The sequence below is a fragment of the Maylandia zebra genome, linkage group LG12, assembly GCF_041146795.1.
Source record: "Maylandia zebra isolate NMK-2024a linkage group LG12, Mzebra_GT3a, whole genome shotgun sequence".
In the NCBI taxonomy this organism is placed as follows: domain Eukaryota; kingdom Metazoa; phylum Chordata; class Actinopteri; order Cichliformes; family Cichlidae; genus Maylandia; species Maylandia zebra.
The window spans coordinates 24,596,421-24,618,342 of NC_135178.1; the positions used below are offsets into that span (position 1 = coordinate 24,596,421).

Here is a 21,922-nt window from a genome sequence, read left to right on the forward strand (position 1 = left end):
ACTCTATGGTACCATTCTAAGTGAGATTTTGTCGTCAGTAATTAACCAGGTTACGAGCCTTTATTAAGCTTTGCACGTAGAGTGGCTGTTCTGGTGCATAAAATCAAGTGCTCCCTATTCACACATATTGTACATTGTTTATGAAACAGCTGCAGCTGGAGGCAAAAGCATTTCCCTTCACAGGCTACAGCATCCTCTTCATTACCGGGACAATGCCTTTTTTATGTGATTGCGCTGTAACGTAGTGGAATTGATGTAACCTTTAAAAAGACATATTGAACCGGTGTTTGTATTAACTGATCCTGTGAGATCAACAACCTCGTGACTAAAAGACACAATAGGAAACAGAAAAATCACGGCGCTCAGTCATAACCAAGTGACATTTTTATCATAAAAGCACTACTGAAGAGTTTTTCATTATTACTCAATGTGCAATTCATTAAAAAATGGAACAACAGGAAACATTTCTGTCACTAAAAATTGAAGCTGATGTTCTAAACCTCTGCTCCCCCATATTTTCTTTTCTGGCTAGTCATTTAGGCCACAGGCTAATATTTTATGTCAGTGCATTTTTTTAGAATTTGCATAGCTCTCTGCTGCCTTTAAACTCACTCATTTTTATACAATTACATTCATATTTTTTGTGTTCCTGTGTAAAGCCAACTCTATTTTTGTTTCCCCAATATTACTCAAAGCAAACACATGAATTCCACTCTGTCTTAATTTCATCCACACATAGAGGCTTTTACATCCATCCTATTTGTTTGCTTGCATTCTCTCCCTTGCAGGGCACCATTTACAATTCAATACACAAGCTAAAACATTAAATGTTAGGAAAATTACAAATGGTGTCATTGGGGTATATTACTGGCACTTTTTTTGACTGATTGTTGGGGTTTTTACACAAAGGGCAATGACAGTGTTAATCAGATTAGCAGAGCTTTGGTTGATTTGACATCAGAGGTCACTGCACATATATTGTGCTTAATAATTGATTTGAGCTCTTTTCACCCAAATGTAGGGGAAAAGTGCCCTTAATGCTCAATTTTAAGCTGTTGAAACAGATTTTTTTGCTAATTTACGTAGCACAAAGCCCATAATCTTTTCAATTCAAAAGCAATAATGAAAAGCCATTAAATTATTCTTAAAAGTAATAAAGTGTTCTCTTCTCTTTTTAAGGTTGTAAAGAGCTGAATTTGCTATTCTGATGCCCTGCGGTGAATTATTGAACACACACACGTACACACATGTACACACTGCAGAGAGCTACAGGCTGTGAAATTACCCAATCACAAGGTCTTGTCAGTTCTCAGACATTAGTCATCTCACATAGGCCAAGTGAGGTGATACACACACACACACACAAAGACAGAGGGTTTTGAAAAATTTATAAATCTCCATTAAAGTTAATGACACACCAAGTCCAAAATAATGTATTAGAGGAGAAGTGTGTGTCTGTGTGCCTGTTGTCACCCGAGGCTATTTATGTGAATTGTCAAGAGGTGTTAAGATGTGAATGTCCCAATCTGGTTGTTTATTCTCCATTTTTCATTTTCTTGCGAAAATATCCCGTAGATTTACAGAATATTAACTAGAAGCTATGTTAACAACAGGCACCTTGGCTTGTACTGTGAAATAAACTGTGATTCTCACCTTGAGTCCATTTCCAATTCTTCTCACGCACAAGCTGCTATCTCACTCATACCCGCAGTTTGACCATGCACATACACAACAAGGACATGAAAATGAAAAACAGATCCAACACACACCTATGCAGGGTTCAATGAAGATGAGCCAAAACACTACATGAATCTACAGTCAAGGGGGAATGCCGAACAGTAAAATTGCTGTGCTGTGCTATGAAGTTTGCCGTCCTGCAACGCACAAATAGTGTAATCTTGGCTCGACACAACATTTTTGGACTAAAACTGCTGACTGTAGTTATGAAATTTCAGCACTGGGGTGAATTGGTCCCCTTAGAGCACGTTAGGCAGAAAAGGTCTAAGACGATTCAGCCCATAAATATCTTTAAATAGTTCAATTTTCAACCTGTGAGCCATTCTTGGATCTCTTAGAAAACCATCTCAATAACTCAAGTGCTGAATGCTCTGGGATGTGTTCTGCATGACCTCCGATGCACCTTTCTGAGCATTGTTAACCACCTTGTAAATGTCTTTCAGGTGAAGTATGGCCGGTTTGGTTTTGTGTGGGATGCAGCAGTGCTGGAGTACGTTGCTAATAATGATGAGGATTGCTCCTTCTACACCGTCAGCAACAACGCACCAGACCGTGGATACGGTATCGCCATGCAGCACGGCAGCCCCTACAGGGACATTTTCTCCCAGAGGTAAGAGCCTTATAACAGTAAACAGCAGCCAGCTGCATCGTTAACTGCATTTTATTTGTTAGTTTACAAAGAAAGTACATATTTTACTTGCTGGATCTGTTCTGTTTCATACCATTCATCTCAGTTAGATTGTCTTCTCTTTTAGGTATAGAAAAATCCACCTGTTTTGGAAATGAGTAGCATTCAAAATATATTTATATGTATCTTCCTAGTTATGGAGAAGTCCAGTAAGTTGTTTTTTTTTTTTTTTATTGCTACTCCAGATTAATTTCTGTAAAAAATGGCCGCTACCATAAAATTTGCCCTTGTACAGTGCCCGAAGAACCTTAAGACATCAATCTAGACAACAACAAGGTGGCAGATAAAAATTGCCAACTTCTGTCTTCCAGAATTAAGAATGTTGCTTCTCACTGCTGAGTACAGTAACTGAATTTGTTCATTTTTTTCATTATACATCTAGTTTCTTACAGTGACCAGGAATCTTGGTAGTGTCTTGAAATGCAACACAAAGTCATACATCTACACGCTGAGAGGCCTCATTTGTTTTTTGCATTAATCTTTATTGCTGTGCAGTGATGTCACATGAGGTGAAGTGTCTGTGAAAGCCATGAGCGTATTGGTTGCATCTTAATCCTGTGGGTTTATGAGTTATGAGTTTTTTGGTCTATTTGTGGATTTGGATTTGTGTGTGCTGTAAGTGAGTGGAACATCTTGTGTGTGTGGGCCTAACTTTGCAAGCTTCACAGAGTTTGAATGGGTAGGCCTGTCTGTCTGCTCCATATCTGGTGAAGCGTTACACTTCTGAATATTGCCTATCATCACTTCTATTAAAATAAACAAGGAATTAATTGACAGGCTATGGAGGCAGTGTCACACTCTTGGGAAGTCAGTTTTAAACCGTTAACTCACACTGGTCCCCATGCTTCAAACGAAAAACCAGAGAGAAATCGTCAGGAGAAAAAAAATTACAGAGGCATAATTATTTTGTTTTTCTTTGCAGTGAGTTTTAGATTTTACGTTGTGCTATTCTCTAATATACTGACAAAGCACAAAGTCTGGGTTTAACAGGAATCATATGAGCAGTCAGTGTCTTGGCACCATGGAAAGAAAGGTTTCATTATGTTTAGTCATTGCTGAAGGCCAGGTCATAACAAATCTGGAGGCTTGACACATCTTTTGGTTGGATTTGTGTTGACTGGGAAATCCAACGGTATTTGAGAGGGATACATTGTGTACATTCCCTTGTTCATTTGTTCAATTGCTTATTAACACAATTATCTAATCAGCCAACCAGATGGCAGCAACTTGTTGCATTTAGGCATGCAGTCATGGTTAAGATGGCCTGCTGAAGTTCAAACTAAGCATCAGAATGAAGAAGAAAGGTGATTTAAGTGTTCGTTGTTGGATCCAGAGGGGCTGAATATTTCATAAACTGTTGATCTGCTGCATTTTTTTCACACAACCATCTCTAGAGAATGGCCTAGAAAAGAGAAAATTTACAGTGAGCAGGAGTTCTCTGGGCAAAAATGCCCTATTGTTGCCAAAGGTCAGAGGAGAGGCTTGCTAGGAACGCTAAAGTAACTCAAATAATTGCTTCTTACAACCAAGCTATGCAGAAGAGCGTCTTTGAATTGACCTGACAACCCGTCAGATCTTGAAGGAGCAGGTTCCATAAATTTTGATAACAGAATATTGGAAAAACATAGCCTGGTCTAATGGGTCTTGATTGCTGTTGCAACTTTTGTTGGGTTGGTAGGGTCTGAATTTGGAATAAACCACATGAATGCATGTGGGGGATATTGGCTTGGCATGTCACAAAACTCAGATGATCTCAAATTCGTGCTTGAACATGGCAGTGAGTTCACTGTATTCAAATGGCCTCCACAGTCACTGGATCTCAATCCAATAGAGCACCTTTGGGATGTGTTGGAACAGGAGATTCACATTCTGGATGTGTAGCTGAAAATTCTGCTGCACCTGTGTGATGCTCTCATGTCAGTATGACCCAAAATCTCTGGGGAATGTCCAGCGCCTTGTTGAATATATGCCATGAAGAATTAAGTCAGCTCTGAAGGCAAAAGGAGGTTCAACTCAGGAATAGCAAGATATACCTTAAAAGGTGCCCAGTGAGTGTATTTTTCCCACTTCAATAAATAATAATAAACTGTAGATTACATCTTTTGTTCATAGTTAAGTCTAGCCTAGTCTTGCTTATGTAAATGTGTAGCAGAAGGGGATTTTTTTTGGTCAGTAGCACAAACTGATGAGGTTGTTTATCAAGCAGTCAATCACATTCTCTGTAGGCAGCAGCAGTGCAGAGTGGAGTGATGGAATCTATCCAAAATACTGAGGAGAAATGTTGTGGAACTAGTATACAAGCTTGAGTGTTTATTAAGCGTACCAAATGGCACATGCTGCGTTGTCTACAGAAATGAGATGGGCATGATTTTATTCATATCAGTGCATCGCTATACTGGTATGAATCTCGTCTACTAAAAGGGATTTCAAAGGCAGTAACACAGTGTATGGGTAGACAACGCTCAAGCTGGCCAAAAACAACTAGAGCCAGTGGGAGGAATTATATAACCAGCCAACATCTGTTAAGCCTGCAAAACCTTCTCTGATTCAAGTACAAGCACATGTGTCTGAGACCACTGTGTCATTTTTCCCTCTCTTTTTGCATCTTTTTTGAGATTTCATTTCTTGACATGACATGACAGAACAAATATAATAGCTATAGCTGCAGGCTTTTCTGCCTTTGTGTTAGAAAAACACATTTTGTATTAGGATCTCTGTGAAGCTTTTTGATTCTATCCCTATGTAAGTTGCTTTTCGTGGCTTTGGCTAATTCTGCCTAAAGCTGGTTCTCATGTCTTCCTGGTAGGCTGTTCTTGCTTTCAAATCGGTCGTAATGAAATACTTAGAAACATGTCTCAGAAGGATCAGTTTTAAAGCACTCCACCTATGTACACTCTAGATTCATTTGCATATATTATCCCCATAACCTGATACTCGTTTGAAAGCATAACATGCGTTAAATAGGCATCAGTGTGTAGTAACTTTTACTAGTGAGAGTTTCATGTTAATGCATTGTCCTATGTTAGAAAGTCCTAAAAAATACTACTAATACAAACACCATTAAGATAAGCAAGATGATTAAAATATAGCAATGATGAATAAAGATGTCATTGATTGGCTGGTCTAACTGGGGAGAGCTTTAACCACTTCTGAGGAGTATTTACTTTACTTTGTATTTACTGTGTGTATCAGTGTGCGTCTTCTGCATACTTGAGGAGTGTTTGCTATCTGCATGCCCCTGGAGATAATATGAGAGATGAAAAAGAATTTATTTGCTTCGACACTTTGAGAAGAAAGAGAAAAAGGCAGACTGCTACAGCTTCATCAGTTTAAACCATTTAGTTTGTAATGAGAAAACCATCGGCAGAGTTCAAGTGCAGCACCAGCGCATGCCTGCTTCTGTTTGTGTGACTGTGCGGATCTAAAAGTTTTTGGCGGCACAGTAGAACAAATAGAGTGCAAATGTGTACATGCTTGAGTATGTGTGATGCTCTGTGATTGCTGGAGACAGCCTGCAGATTTACCAGTCAAAAAAAAAAAACCAGTGCCGTAAAGGAGTAGTCCTCTAATTTAAACCGACAGCTTCTGACAAGTTGCTTTGAAGTGCTGAAGGGCCAAGAACTTCAAAAAAAAACCTTCTCCCTGGCAAATATTATTTTTGTCTCTGTTTGTCTGAAGGCAGTGATGTGAAGATTTAATCCATAGCTGATGGACATCTTGAGGGTGTTGGTGCCCAGATAGATAGACAGATAGATAGATACCTGGGAAATGTTAGGAGGAACACTTCAGAGAAAATCAACTACACGACCAATATTATATCAAATTTTGTCTTTCATTATTATCTTTCTCAATTTAAGCACATTTGAGGTGAGCAAGGAGAGCCACATCTACCGTATGAGTTTGGCTTTGCTCACAAAGATACATTTATATAGTTGTTTTATTACCTGTCTGCAGGCAACTGTTCATCAGTGGCCTGAGGGCTAATCATTAACTGCTTCAAAAATAGAGCCATGGTGGGCTGTATATCTGTAGGGACCTTGGCAGTGCATGTTGTATGGTACATTTGAGGGGTGAAATGGCGTATACACCTGCAACAAATCACTGCTACAAACAGATAAATCACACCTCAGAGGCTGTGGCTTGGATTGCTGTGGTGAGCACCCGAGCCTGGCTTCACTCTGGAGAAATTACATTATCTTCTTAGACTGTGTCATGTAATTTCTTGGCATGGTTTATATGAAAGCAGGGATTAGAACTTTTGGAGGTCCTGAGTTGGCCGTTTATTATTTTATTATTTTATAATTTCATATATATTTATTTTTATCTTGAAAGGAATCATGTGTTTCTCCACAAAATAACTTTGCAAAAGTAGGAAACCTACCGTGAGGGCTTGGTTAGGGTTCAGTATTGTGTTATCAAATGTAGATTTGTTTGGAGTAGCTTGCCATGATGCCACTTTATTCAGAAGTGATTATTATTACTCTTATTTAATTATTTATTTCATTTTGGTATCTTAACACCATGGCTAAAGTCTTTATTCAGCCTTTAATCCAGCAATGTGTGCATATATTCTTTGTTGCTGTTAATTCCATTTCCAGATGAAAAATCAAAGTCAGCAATAGTAAGTGTTGTGTTGAGAAGTGGAAGTAGTCTTTGACTAAAAGTTATTTTAAATGATGTTAAAGCGCATCGAGTCCCAGTAAATACAAGGTAAACTATATATGGCACATAAACAGTTCGTTGTGATGCTTTCAGCATTCTGGCAAGCTTTTATATCCCCAGCTCTCATGACAATAAAATTGTCAGCAATAGTTAAAAAACTCTTGATGAACTGACTTCTGAAAGTTTGGTTATTGTAAACCTTGAAGGGAAATTTAATGAATTGTATAGTGTTTTTTTTTTCTTTGGGAATGTATATGATAGTGATAAAGTAAATTTCACCAGTGAAGGGCACATATAAACGTTTTTTAAAGCTGCCTTTGCTCATGTAAATCTTACATTTTAGTCCCAGCAGAGGGGTTGTAAACAGAACCTGCAGAAGAGAGATGAAGGTATATTGCCTTGTCCTGTCCTGTCAGAGGTGTCTCATGCATTTAAAAAGAAAAATCTACTATATCTACTGGTGAAAGACGTTTTTACTATCTAGTGGCTAACACAGATGAAATACTGAAATACATTTAATGAAAGTCTATGTAATTGTCCTTTCACCTGACCAATAAAAATTCAAATATAATCTGAACATTGAAAATAAAAAGGAGGTCAGGTCTAATTGAGGAGGTTTGCCTGTGCTTGTGAGTCACACTTACACAATTGTATAAAACTCGCAATGAGAAGGAACACACAATTATACTGACTGAACAATTAGCATGGAAAATCGAACCAGTAAGTCAAATCAGTGACAGAAAAGTAATAGTAGTTTCATAGTCATTTAATAATCGGCAGTGTGTCATACTGTATCAGCAATGTGACTCAAGCTTTACAAGTGACCATTTCTGCTTTCTTTGGCTTTCACTCATTATGAATGTTTTAACTTTGAGACAAAACAGGGTGAACTCATGCTCTAGGATTTGTTAAATTAGAAAAAAAAATATCTTTTTATTAATTAAATAAGCATCAAATGACTATAATGGAAAATTACTGATCTGTATTTTTTGGGGTTGGGTTGCTCATTTTACTATTATATAGTTCAATTCTACATGCTACACTTTCAAAAACATGTTTTTCCAATAGCTCTCTTGTGACCTTACAGCCCCTACGTGCACTGAGTGGTGAGTTGTATTCTGAATTTTCTGCAGCAATCAACAAATAATTAGATGATGAAGTATCAGTTTTCTCCTGTGCACCAACTCCCAGACTAGCCTCATCCCCCATTTGGAAACTTTGGACCCAGCTGCTTTGCTTGCCTTTGTGATTTCTCCATCAGACTGCCCCTGCAGGTGAAGATGTCTGCAGTTGATGATAATGGCTGATGATAATCTCGTACAGGAGGCAGAGGAGGTATTCTTTGACATTCTACTGTAGAGTCGGATCCAAATAACAAGCCAGACTCATTGGCTTTTTCTCAGTTCTCTTTTGGGACCCTTCGAGCCTAGTAATGAAGAATCTTGAGTTCCTCTTTAAGATGATATATGTGTCGCTCGTCCCACTATCCTGCCACAAGTTGTTCATAACAGTGAAGCAGAACAGTGATTTTCCAAAGGACGTTGGTTTTCTACTGTTATTTTTGGAAAAGCGTAACCTAGCTTAGGTGCTACATCCCAGGGAAGCCTTTTCAGAAATTTAAGCCGGATGCTGCTCAAGATGTTGCAGGGCAAACGTGGCGAGGTTATCCTCGCCTTGTCTGCCATAGCAATTTAGCCCATCGCTCTTTCCCCAGAGATAGCCACGGACATCAGGAAGCACGGCTTCAGCCTGTTTGCAATAATGACAAAGTGGACGATGAGCATCAACAGCATACTTTTGTGTTTTAGCTTTCTCCAGAAGTCAGATGGAGGATGCTGGATGGCCCCTTATCCCCCAAGTGAGGCGTTTAGACCACTCCTTGACAGAGCCATGGCTCGTTTACACTAAACAATCAAGGAACCAAAACGATAGAAGACCTTCACCGTCACAACATCAAAATCGCAGAGATGCTCACCTCAAGAGGAAGTTTGCTCCAACCATTACTAACCCTGGGTCTCCATGTTTCAGTACACTTGGTCCCGCAGCCCACCCACAATTGTTTCTTCCATTGCACACAGGTGGCACTACTGTGTAGGGAAGGGATCAGATGCTGGTTTATCAGGACCACCAAGATGCAGTTCTGACAGACTTACTTGTGCAACATTGTTGAATTCTGGGCTTCCCCTTAAAACCAAAGCGCTCTTCTTTTCACCAAACTGAGCATTTATCTACATAAGAACTAAACCACCTTGACAACAAAGTTGTCCCCAGTGAAACTGAAAGTGCTAAACTCTCTAATATCACTTGTTGCACCCCACAGAGTGGCGCATGTGCTACCTGTTGTACGTCTGCTGGATTTGGTGCCTGAAAGTGTTGTGGTTGTCCCCTTGGGAGCCCTCCACATCAGGTAAATTCAGGACAATTTAGCTGCCTGCCCCTCAACGAAATACAGTACCAAAAATCCATATTTAATATTCCTCTCCCACTGCAGCCAGTTTGTCATACATAAAAATCCCACATGTTCTCTCTGCAGGGGAGCTCCTTTGGGACAACTGTGTCAGACATACCAGAATGCAAAGATGCATTTCTCTCTACCTAGAGATGAATATACCAATCTTAAGTCGCTGGTGGGAAGTGAAGAAACCTTTGTCTCCTCGCATAATTTTCACTGAACTGCACTTACTTCCCCATTCATTCTGGTGGCACCAGAACAAACAAGCATAGTATAGCTGTTAGTGGGGGAGCTGTGGCAGTTGTCTTGTTACAAAGACATATGAAAGACATATGGTAACCCAATGGACAGGAGTTTTGATAGAGATTCCTGTTTAAGCTGGGGTTCCTATCTGAACTCTGTGAAGGGATCTCAGAGGTCATTCGTGGTGGCTTACTGTTAGCATGTACGAGTGAGTAGGCAATGAGTCAGCATCTCATTTGAGGCGCCACGGGCTCCTCTTTTCAAGTTTACAAAAAACCTTGCATAGTTAGCATGCCTCATCTCCCTTTTGAAACCTGCTGCATACATAATGTACGACTTGAAGCACACTATTTTCCTCGGCTGAACTTCATTAAATACTCTTGCATAATTCGGACTCTGCAGAGTTCATTCTGCAGGAGTTGACCTGGTCACACAATATTTCCTTCACAGGCCTTTCCCTGCTTAATAGAACCCAATATCCAAGGAGCAAGATCTTCTACTACAGCCTTCTACTAAAGCCTGTCATGCAGGAAAATGGTGCACTTTCCAGCAGTGGTGCATGGACAGAAGCTCAGACCTCATGTTGTGTCCCCTATCCCCTGTGGTGACCCATCTCCACATGCTTAAGAGCATAAACAGGTTTTTCATTATATTTTGCACATGGCTAACATCAAACAGATCCAACTGTTTATCCAACACAAAGTACACTCATGAGGTATGTCTCGCTGACTGTGTGAAGCTATCAGACAAGCCTACAGCAGCAGGAACAGAGCCTCCATAGGGCGTCTGTGCTCACTTTGCGAGCACCTTATCTCATTCACATCCCTCCTCAGTGGGATGGAGTTGTCGAACAGCTGCACAGCGGCATCTTGGGTCTCTCACATTCCCATTCATCTGTTTCCATCTGCACAATATATGTTAGTTTTCCCTGACTAACTCATTTTTATGCATACTTGACAGCTCGTAATATGTTGTCAAATCTCACCCTTTTTATGCACGTGCCAAGAGGTGTTCCTCTAATCCCATCATGGATTAGTGAACTGCGCAGTGTGTAATGCCCCACTCTCCCCTGCTGTTGCAGGTGTGTTGTGGCAAAGGAGTCTAATTTTCACTCTTTTTCTTTCCACACATGGACTGACATAGTAAATTATCATGAAAAAAAACAAACCCAACCTTATTTCAATACCTTATTGTAGCGTATTGTTTTGTGTGTGTGTTATCCACTAGGAAACACTGGTGTCGTGGTGGGATGTTGACCACATGCCTTATCCTAATAACGACAGCTCTTAGAGGAATTAGCATGTGCATAATACTTACTTACAGCAAGCCCAGATTCTGTGATGACAGACCAACTCATTAGGCTGTAAGCTGTGTTTGTTCCCCCTGTGTCAGAAAGAAAACGCTGACTTACAGAACACAAGGACATGAAAGAAAGTCTTGAAGGTTGGACAGGCACAGAGGGATAAACACAATAGCTCCAACTTTTAGCAGCTTATGCTTATACACACAGAATCTATGGTTACAGTGTGTAACCAACTGTACTGTATTACTCTGTATTAAAAGAATAATCTAAGGCCTGTGGGTCAAGTCCTTTTCCAAAGAAAACTTTCACCTAGATTCTTAGTGAGAAAATTGTATTTTAGCTTTACTTGCTGGTTTGATTTTTGGGGCCCCGTTAAGTATTGACGTTTTTATCTGAGTCTCTTTTTCATGCTCTCTCCCTCATCTTTCTCTTTCATATTGATTAGTTCATTTCAAAAGCAATTTCAATTGCAAACAGCACAAGTTTCAAATGCACCAGCAGCTGTCATGCATTCACTCGATGAATACCCTCCAAATAGTGTATAATCAGTTTTTAAAGTTCAGATTTTAAACAACAGAAATTATTTTATTTTGAGAACTGTGCCTTTGATCTTTTTGGTGTCTTTGTAGTAGCATAATACCTTGAGCGACAAGCGTGATTAGGCTTGATCAAGGCTTCTGCCAAAGAAACCAAAAGCTACATGCTGGTTATTTGATTCACTGCATCGCTCTTTCTGTTGTACTCACTAAGCTCCAGTAAAGCTGGAGGCTCTAAAGCCCTTAGTTTTCACTGCATGGAAATCACACCCAAAAAAAAGTCTTTTCTAAAGAAACTCTTGTTTGTCTTTGAAATTTATGTGTTTGTATGTGTTTATGACACATTGTGATTTAATGTCAGGTGACAGTCTAAGCCCAAGTCTAAGTTGTCTAAGCTCTCTCAGTCTGTAACTGTCACTCTTTGTCATTTCTCAGTCAAACTCAGCCCATGCATTCATTTAATCTTTGCAAATCATTCATCAATTAACGATGAAGGTCTTTTTTCTTACCCTGTTTCTTTCTCGATATGTTAATGACAGTTAATGGCTGTTTTACTTCTGTGCGTTGTTTATCATAGTTCAGCTCGATAATCTGTTTCACTTCGTGAACACAACTGTGGCTTAATGGTCCTTAATTGAAAATTTTGTTGACAGTGTGTATGAATGTGTATTGAACCCTGAGGGTGCTAATTGGTATAATTAAGCTTAGCAAACTTTACTTGAGGGACCAGAGACCCAAGGGTGAATAACCTCCCTCACTCCAGTCCTCGGGATTCATTGTAGAAGCGATATCTGTGTTGACATGGGGCCTTATATTGTGATTATGAGGCCAAAACAGAAACAAAATGCTTCATATGAACGACTCAGTCAAATAAAATAAACAAAGATGGAAATTTGAAATGTTTCAATGGAGTAGTTCCACTGAATAATTATATTGTGTAAACAACTGAGCCTCGTTGCTTTCAGGCTGCTCCCTGTACGTGCCCTCCAACCTGCGTTCCTTCCTCCATAAATGTGGACATATTCTTCTCCAATGATAAAGCACGTGCCACTGAGATAGAGTAGCTGTTGAAGAAGATAAATGCATAAAGTATTGATCCCTTTTGTGCACGTCACATTGATCGGACTAAGTGTGAGCAGCTGATGCGAAAGCTTCGATCGTAATGAAAAAACGTTTCCTTGCAACTGAAGCCACTGTTAACTTGATGATTATGACTGGTGGCTCGCAGTAGGATAGTCTCGTACTTTAACATCATCCTGTTTCTTTCCCTGCAGAGTTCCCATGTTATGGCGTGTTGCCATGCTCTGTGTGTTTTCCCAGCCTCTCAAAGATGACACAGTGATCTTAAACGTGAGGCAGAGCAGTGTGCCATCTCTGCTGCTAGAATGAGGCAGTTAAAATGCTTGATCTATGCCTAGCAAGGTCACTGGTGAGACTTCTGGGTTTCTTCTTTTTATAGTTGACATGAAGAATCTAGCTCTGTAGCAAATCTATGCACCAACAGTGCTGAACTAATATTTCTTCTATCTGAGATGACCAGTACTCTGTGGCTGAATAAACAGACTACCTAGAAGTTGCGGTATTGATGTGTGCTGGTGGGTCAGTCTTAGCTTCTCACAGCTGTTCTTTGCTAAAACACAAGTGTGCAGTCCAGGTGCAGGTGCACTTCGTTGATTGGTTTAAGCCGCCGAGTCTCTCTGGCGCTCTGTCTTGGCCCTGCTCACAAAAGTGAGATTTTTACAACTCAACAAGGTGAATGTGACACATCAGTTTGAAGCTGACTTTTTTTACCTCCTTGTGATATATTCTGACAATTTTGGCTTGTTTTTCTAAGGCAGGTCACAGAGAAACACGATGTGATGCAGCGAGAGTGATCCAATGTTTTATTGATTCCCCTACACACCTTCCACACACAGGTCAAAATAAACAGCTTCAGTAGGCCTTTACCTGTGGTGATTCAGCATTTAAGAATACTTGGGTGGGTTGTTTGCTGCATCTTTGAGTTAAGCTCTCAAGTTGAAGGCTGACATCCCTAATCAGTGTGTGAATCTCACCTACCCGAAGTAACTGAAATATAGACAGTTAAGGTTTCATCTTAATGGAGTCTGCATGGTTTCTAACCATGTCCAAACACATGATTGTTGGGTTAATTCTGAATTGTCTGTAGGTGTAAATACAAGAATGAATGGTCTGCTGACCCAGTGATGGACCTGTCCAGGGTGAATCCCTAATTTGGATGAATAGACTTAAGTTTTGTTTGGTTAAATTCAGTCACCCAAACTCTTTAGGTTTATAAAAATATCAGGATTTTGGTTAAAATACACACATTATGAAGTGAAAGGTAGAAAGCTATGTACTAATTCACGTCTGCAAGAGGTAGCATATCTGTAAAGCAGAATACTTTCTGTTTATCTGTGATCAGAATGGATGACAATGCACCTTCTGCCCTACTAGTAGGTCCACAAGGGCGCCTACGGGAATAATTAAAACTGAGATCGAACATCTAATGGGCTGATGGCAATTCAAGCTAGTGTTGTGATTTAGTGCACACCTTTCACATCTTTTCTAAGACAAGCCAAAACATTTAAGGCAACATTTCTTACCCCGCGTTCATCAAAACTACAGAGAAACTACTTTTCGTCTTTATTATATGGACATTATTCTCAATCGTGTATTCTTATGGGTCTAACACGAGTGCGGCGGCTAGGGGCCCGCTGATGCTGCCAGCTTTGTGTTAAGCTAGTAAGTGAGCTGTCAAACCAATGTTGTTCTCATTTAAGGAGCTGACAGTCAGCAGTCGTCTGTGAGCCACAAACTCATTTTAGAATAACACCTCTGTCTCTCATCTCCCTCCACTACCCCTTCTCCGCTCATTTCATTCCACACTCTTCCTCTGTTCACTCATCATTGTCTTTTCTTCTCTCTTTACCCTTCTTGGCTACCTTCTTACTATTCTGTCTCCTCTACTTTCCTACCTGTGCTCCCCCTTTACCTCCATTGTATGATTCTGTTGTCAGTCATCCATTCAGCCAGAACACACTGCCAGGGTTTTTGCACCCCTCTCATTTTCTCTCACTTGGGTTTCTTCCCCCCTATCTTCAAATTCTTTTTTTTTTCCACTTCTCACTTCACTACGACTTCTACCTTTCATTGTCTCCAACTTAAAATTGTGTTTGCTACAGAGGTGACAGGAGATGAATGTTCATAGAACTACTGCAGACATGTTTCACCGCTCCACAGATGTTAGTGTGCTCCAAAATGATGCACTCTGCCTTTACCCCTCTTACAGAAACAGTTAAGTCTATGTAGCAAGCTCTGAAATTCACTGAAGTGTTTCACATTATTCTTGATCATCTAACTCTCACTGCTCTGCATTTTAACTGGCTACATCTGCAGTAAAATCTGCTACTAGGAATGTAAAGCTTGGGCCACCGCCTGCATTTATAGGCTCCTTATGGATGGGCCTGGGGAAGACTGCAGAATCAACACAATATATGAAGTTATAGCGCATTTAAAGGGCAGTAAGTGAGATTTTTATCATCCCATTGCAGAAAATAGCCCTAATATATCTAGACGGGGTTGAAAGCTAAGTTGATCAATACCAGTGACTCAACCATCAGTTTGCCAGGTGCTGAGATAACAGGCTTTCAAAACTCACTTTGTAGCCTGTAGTCTCTGTTTGGAACAGCCTCGCCATCCATTTGAGTTCGAAAGACAGTCCCCATACCCCAGCAGTGGTGCAGCAGCACAGTGTGACATCTCTGAACAGTCCATTTTCACCACACTAGGGATCTAATTTCTAACATTAGGGGCAGCCTATTAAACCAGTTACAAATAGACAATGCTGTCAGATTAACTTGTAAAAGCTCTCTTTTCAGGTAATTTAACTTTAAATGTGATATATTTTGGACATATTCAAACTCTGACTGGGTTTTTGACTAAATCAAGCACAAGTAAATTACTTTTAAGTCCATTAAAGTTAATATGCAGGGTTTTTTAGTTTTTTATGACAGTTCTTTAGCCTAACTCGCGCTATTACCACCTGGAAAAACATCTTCAAATCTGTCCAAATGAGTTACAGCAACGGAAATGTCAGGCCAAATTAAATAGCCTAAGGCTCTATGGACGGCAAACACTTGAGAGAATTTTGGAATATCATGAGCCAAAATCCCCAGGCCTGAATGAAGTCTCAAAACTCTAAAATAGAGATTAAATTATAGTCTCGTAGTAGTAAAAGACAGCCTCTTTACACTGTACCATGTTTGGTGACCTTATGAAAATGGAAAACGTTTCCTTTAACAGACACAGCTTAGTCACGGTGCAGGTCCCTTCGGGTGGGAAAGGGAGATTAAATGTGTAAAACAGTGTTTGTGCATATGGTGGCTTGTTTGTACTAAAGGTCTGCGCCTGACTATAACCCTCGTTTAGGGTCAGTTTTGCATCTGAAAGGTGGCGACGAGTGTTTTTTATGTCTATGTTTTCCCTTTCAGAGTGAAAAAGTTTGGAAAGGGAATATTTAAATAAATCACAGAAACATGGAATTTACTGTAAATTGTGCTTCGCAAATGCCAGAAAAAAATCCTGCCACATTTTGCATCTGGAATAGTTTTGATAGTTACAGGTAGAAGTTTTCTTTTATTTGGAATGAGAGGGGGAAATGTTGTCAGTGTATAATTGGCATGGCTGGATGGTTCAGAGCTTAGAGCACAGTGCCAAAATTTTTGGCTCTGCCCTGTAACTCTTCACTGAGTCGTCACCCTGGATGTTTGGAGCACAGTCCTGAAAAGTAGTCCTGGTATTTTGATGGGACAGATGTTTAACTGAGCTCAACATGTAACGTCGGAGAGTGGGGGAGAATCCCAGTACTCTTTATTTTGCAGGCAGTCGCACAGAGAGACCTTCATGTTTTATTTTTATTTTATTTTTTCTGTTTAATTCTCTCTTTTACTTCAGGGTTACATGTTGTAATAGCTTATAATATATAGCACAGCCCTCCTCTGGATGAATTCTGTGCTCCACATGAGTCTCAGTCTTCAGCAACACATACAGTCCTTTGCTATTTCTATCACAGGTGCTTGCCCTTATATAAAAAAAAACATATTGATTCTCCTTCAGCTGCCTCTCACCGAACTGAACTGCCACACTGTTATCAGAGAATAGCCCGTATGTAAAACCTGCTTTTCCACCGTGTTAGTTTTGTTTGCATCTTAATACACCCCTCGCCCAGCCTGCTTGTTCATGACCCGCTAATTTGCAGTGCTCTCGGTATGAAGCTGGTCATTACTGTTAGCAGAAGTTTTCCACTCCCATCAGAGGTATTTTTGCATTTGCAGTGTGACGCTAAAATCTGGGTCTGCACATCTACACCTGAGAAGACAGACATTAAGAAAATGCATCCTCAAACTGTACCCACCAAACTTGTAATCAGAATAAAAAGTTCAGATTTATCCTCACAAAGACAGAATCACAAAACCGCCCAGGAGTGTTTCTTCGTAACAAAAAGAAGATTTGCAAATGCCTGTGCCCTTTGTGGCTGTCTTTCTCTCCTTCTTTTTAAGTATGTGCCCACATTAAACGTGTTGCTGAACGCTTTTCTTCTTGTACTGTTCCACACTCTAGCTCTCTTCTTGTGTGTGATCTCGTTATATTTCTGCCTTGATTGTGTGTTGTCGTTTGACAGAATTCTCAGGCTTTTCTCAACTTAAACATTTTTCTTTTTGCCCCCCTTTTCTTTATTCTTGTCTTCTGCCCCTTGGTCCTTTATCCAAATCACTATGGTGTTCCTTCTTTTTTTCAGTTTGAGTCAACTAATAATGTGTGATCATCCCAGCATCAAGGCTGCTGCCATAGAGTTGCCATGGCAACACCTAGTCCACACACAGTAATGGCCACTGCAGAGAGAACAGGGAGCCAGTGACAGAGCGCGCACATACTTGTACCCACACACACACACACACACACACACACACACACATAGAAGCAAACAGTTGCCCCCATCACATGGAGCAAACCCTTGCTCATTTGCTTTAACAACCAGTGGGAGTGTTAAAGCCATTATAGATCTCCCCAGTCAAAGTCAACGATCTTAAAGCAAGGTGATAACTCATTACACACACGGTGTTAATGCGCACTTACAGCACACCAGCTGTTTCGCAGATACACTCAGAGACGCCCCATAAACACATACCATGTGTAAATATACACTGTTACTAGGAAAGAAAATATATGTGTATATATCTACACATCCAGAACTTATGGCGTACAATATATGCCATATATTTTACCTGACAGTGAAGCATTTAATTGGATGCTAACATGTAGTTGACATTAATATGGAAGCCCCACCATTATATACTGCTAGACCTGACACTAATAACGGTACTCTATGTCCTTAGATTTAAATGATGTATAGTAGATGCTATTCTGGGTGATTAAAGTGATCTATTTCCTGATACCTCTGGCTGCAGTGTGGTGAGTGATGAACCCCTGGGGGGGGGGGGGGGAATGCAACAGACCTTGGAGGAAAGGGGGGGGATGAAAACAAATACACACTGGTATGTTATGCTAAAAGAAATGAGGGGGCAACTGAGCCTTATTATGATCTCCCATCAGACTCAGTGTGATACAGCAGGTATTTCATGAGGATGTGCATGCTGTGACACACACAGTTTAATACTTTAATTAACTGCTCACAGATCCCTTTAGTTTATTATTGTTTCAAGGCAACTTTGTGAATAGGCCACACTTCCAACTGAGTTGATGTATATTTTGCTCACACTGGCAAATTCCTTTTTATTTATTTATTTTTAAGGAAGATATGTTTCTTTGGTGAGACGGTTAAATTAGAGCGTGAAACAGATGGTGTACTGCGGGAGCCCTTTGACTCAACCCATTTTTTTGTCAGGCAGTCACAGTGGCCTTTCATATTCCCGGTCAGGAACGGGATGGAGATGAATGAAGAACAGTGGTAACTGCTTCTGTTTGCTTAAAAATGAACATCGCCATGCCCACTTTCTCACACATAAGTATGCCTTGCTTTGCGTCTAAATGTGACCACAGCAGTTTGGAGCTGTGTGGTGAAAAGTAAGCATACGAGTTATTAAGTATCTGTGAGTTTGTCATTCCGAACTCACAGATTCTGAAGGGGCTGACACATCATCGGAACAAGAGCTATATTGACAATATTCTATTTACAAATTAAAATGTTAGTCTGACGTCAGCATTTAAAGGGTCCTGGAGTTTGACGAGTAAAGATGTTTTTCATAGTTTGAGTCGCATAACTCAGACAAGGTTGGATAACAAAAAAAAAAGGCAGCAAGCATCGCAAAATATTATCAGCTTGGTCGTAAATTCTTACCTTTTTCCGCAAGTATTCTGCGATTCAGCGACTGTGCGTGTGTGCCTGTGTGCATTTGTCCAGGATAATTAACCTCAATGAGATAAATGTAAGCTAAATGTAAATGTGGCCAATATGTGTGTGTGTGTCCATGTTCTTGCGAGTGAATGTCAGTGTTAGGGTTTGATTCAAGGGCCTATCGGGGAAGCAGCCTTTGCATAACTCTGATAGGCCAATTAGTGCAGAATGATAGATGATGAGCTCCGCGGAAGACAGGGTCGTAATAAAGGGACGGGAGAAAGCACTCTGTCCTGAATCTTAACTCTGTTCTGCCTCTGTCCTCCTTCAGAGACTCAGAGATACACGTGGTGTAGCCCTAATATTCCTTTACTCCTGGTGTGGGGAGAAAGCTCTTAAGTTATTATTTATTGTTTTGTTTGGCATCCTTCTCGAGGGAAAAGAGGTTGTAATTTGGTGAGTCATTGTATTGATATCTGAAAATCACATTTAACTCAGCTGAGAGGCATTTGACGGAGCTTGTATTTAAGCTCACCTGAGTTTTCGTGTTGGTATTAATACCGAGGTGACGTCAGTCACTGTTCAATGTCCTTTTTCGCTGATAACAAGGTTATTAATTTCCCTCAAATGTCAACAACAAAACTCCTTTTGTAACATTTACTGTCATAGTCACTGTGTTTACAGGTGTTAAAGTAGATGAAACATGGTAGCGCCGCTGCTTATTGCGACTCACATCTCATGACATTTTTGACACATAAGAACAGTCAGCTCATGAGCAGAGATAAGAAGCAGCAACTCTAAACAGAAAGCGTGCCTCTCCTCTCAACAGACATGAAACAATATGAACTCAGACAAGAAATCTTTAGAAGATGGCTGATTTTCAAGCGAGAAATGATGAAATATTTTGACAAAACACGGCCTGCCTTCTTTGATAGGTGGGATCTCTCTTATTCCATCTCATTAGCCTGGTGTGTAATTCATCTTTCTCTGAAGCCGTCTGTCAGCGCGCGTGCTTGTTTGTGCGCCTCTGTGTGTGTAAAGCATCTGTTGTTGGAGTGGCAGATAAAAAGGGTCAGTACAGTATGAAAGGCGCAACGTTTCTCTTGGGAAAAATGCTTTGCTTTAACTTTTATAAGCTGCGATGCTTTCAACGGCTGAGAACAAAATGGTAAAGATGTTGTTTAAATTTTGAAAACAGAACAACTGCTTGGCATTGAACCTCAAGAGTGTTAATGTGCTTGTCTTTAAAGGAGAGACGTTTGACATTTTTAAAATATTCATTAAAAGGAGATTGAGGAAGTGGATGAATATAAATATCTTCACTGGGTGTCATTTTAAACTCTTATCTCAGTATTATTGTCTATATTACGAGTAAGATCACAGTGTGGGATTAAGCAATAACTTGAAATTTTTTGTGTGACTTTATCAGTTTCTCGCATTGCCGTGGAGGAATTCTGGCCCACTCATCTTTATAACACTGCAGGTATTCATTTATGCACAGCTCTCTTAAGCCACAGCATTTCAATAGAGTTGTGGTCTGGACCTCGGCGCTTCCTTTTTCAGCCATTCTGTTGTAGATCTGCTGCTGTGCTTGAGATTGCTCTCCTGTTGCTTTAGACAGATGGCCTCACATTTGACCCGAGAATCCTTTGGTGCTGCAGAACTCAGTGACTAAAAGGTGTCCAGGTCCTGTGGCTGCAAAACAAGCTCACATTATCACCACTGTGTTCCTGAAGTCTTGTGGTTTCTTCAGATGCAACATTGCAAGTTATTTCTTTTTAGAGAAAATAGGCTTTTTCCTGGTTTCCCTTACATGTCATACTTATTCAGACTTTTTCTAATTGTACTGTCATGAACTTTACCATTTAACATGCTAACTGAGACCTATAGAGTTGCTTTTGTGTTTCTTACAATTTCTCTGTGCATTTCACAGGATGACCTTGGAGTCAATTTGTTAGGAAGGTTGTGGCATTGTGTTAACACACACCTGAATGCTCCAGACAAGCAAACCTCCAAAACTTCTGCTTTTACAGAGGTGGTCACACTTCCTGATGTCCAGTTAATTAAGTTTGTTTCATTATCAGCACCTGGCTGCTTTCCTCTTAATTGCTATAGAAGCAGTAAGGGTGTAGGACTGCATTGAGTCCTGTGAAAGCTTTCTTTTTTCACATGACTGTATGTGTTGGGTGCGGCTGTGTGCAGACAGGAAAAGGACCCAAGGTGCAGACTCCAGAGACAGATGTAAACTCAAAAAACCGTTTTAATGTTAAACTCAAATATAACATAACTGGAAACGATCCAAAAAATAAACTAATACCAGCGGACTGACAGAACACACAGCTTGGTAAACGGTAGATCACGACACAGACACTAAGAAACACAGGGCTTAAATACACAGAGGGAGCAATCAGGAAATGAGTAACAGGAGGGAAACACAGCTGGGGCAAATCAGGCCTAACGAGACAAGAGGAAGCAAAACCAGACACCTTAACATCAGACATGGACTTTCAAAGTAAAACAGGAAACACATAACACAGACTGAACAAAGACACAGACTCATATGCAGGCACTACAAAGGGAACAGAGACGTGGGAACAGGGCAGACACAAACACTGACTGAACACGGGGATATAGGAACTTAGGATACACATAGACGCGAACTAGACAAGGGGATGCAGGTGATAGGGGAGACAGAGCAACTAAAGAAGACAGAGACCTAAGCCATAAGACAGAACTTAAAGAAACCAAAAACTAGACAGTATAAATAATATCGTAAACTCAAAAACCCTGGGTCGACGACCCAGGCATCCTAACAGTATGTCCTTCCCACAATCAATAAGACTTTAAAAGCAATGGGCATAATATGAGTGACAGCATACCGCTGTCAAATTTTCCAAAAATATGATGTAGGTCTTGACACTTTCATAAGGTTCTCATTCATAAAACA

General features: G+C 40.2%; 1 protein-coding gene across 4 annotated transcripts in view; it reads left to right on the plus strand.

The window, feature by feature from the left end:
- Nucleotides 1–21,922, plus strand: part of grid2 (glutamate receptor, ionotropic, delta 2) — a 558,936-nt gene that overhangs the window by 519,064 nt on the left and 17,950 nt on the right. For all 4 annotated transcript variants that reach the window (XM_004547245.5, XM_004547246.6, XM_076890935.1 and 1 more), the window contains exon 14: nucleotides 2,181–2,347. In XM_004547245.5, coding sequence (XP_004547302.1) covers nucleotides 2,181–2,347 — 167 coding nt within the window. The remainder of the gene's footprint in view (nucleotides 1–2,180; nucleotides 2,348–21,922) is intronic.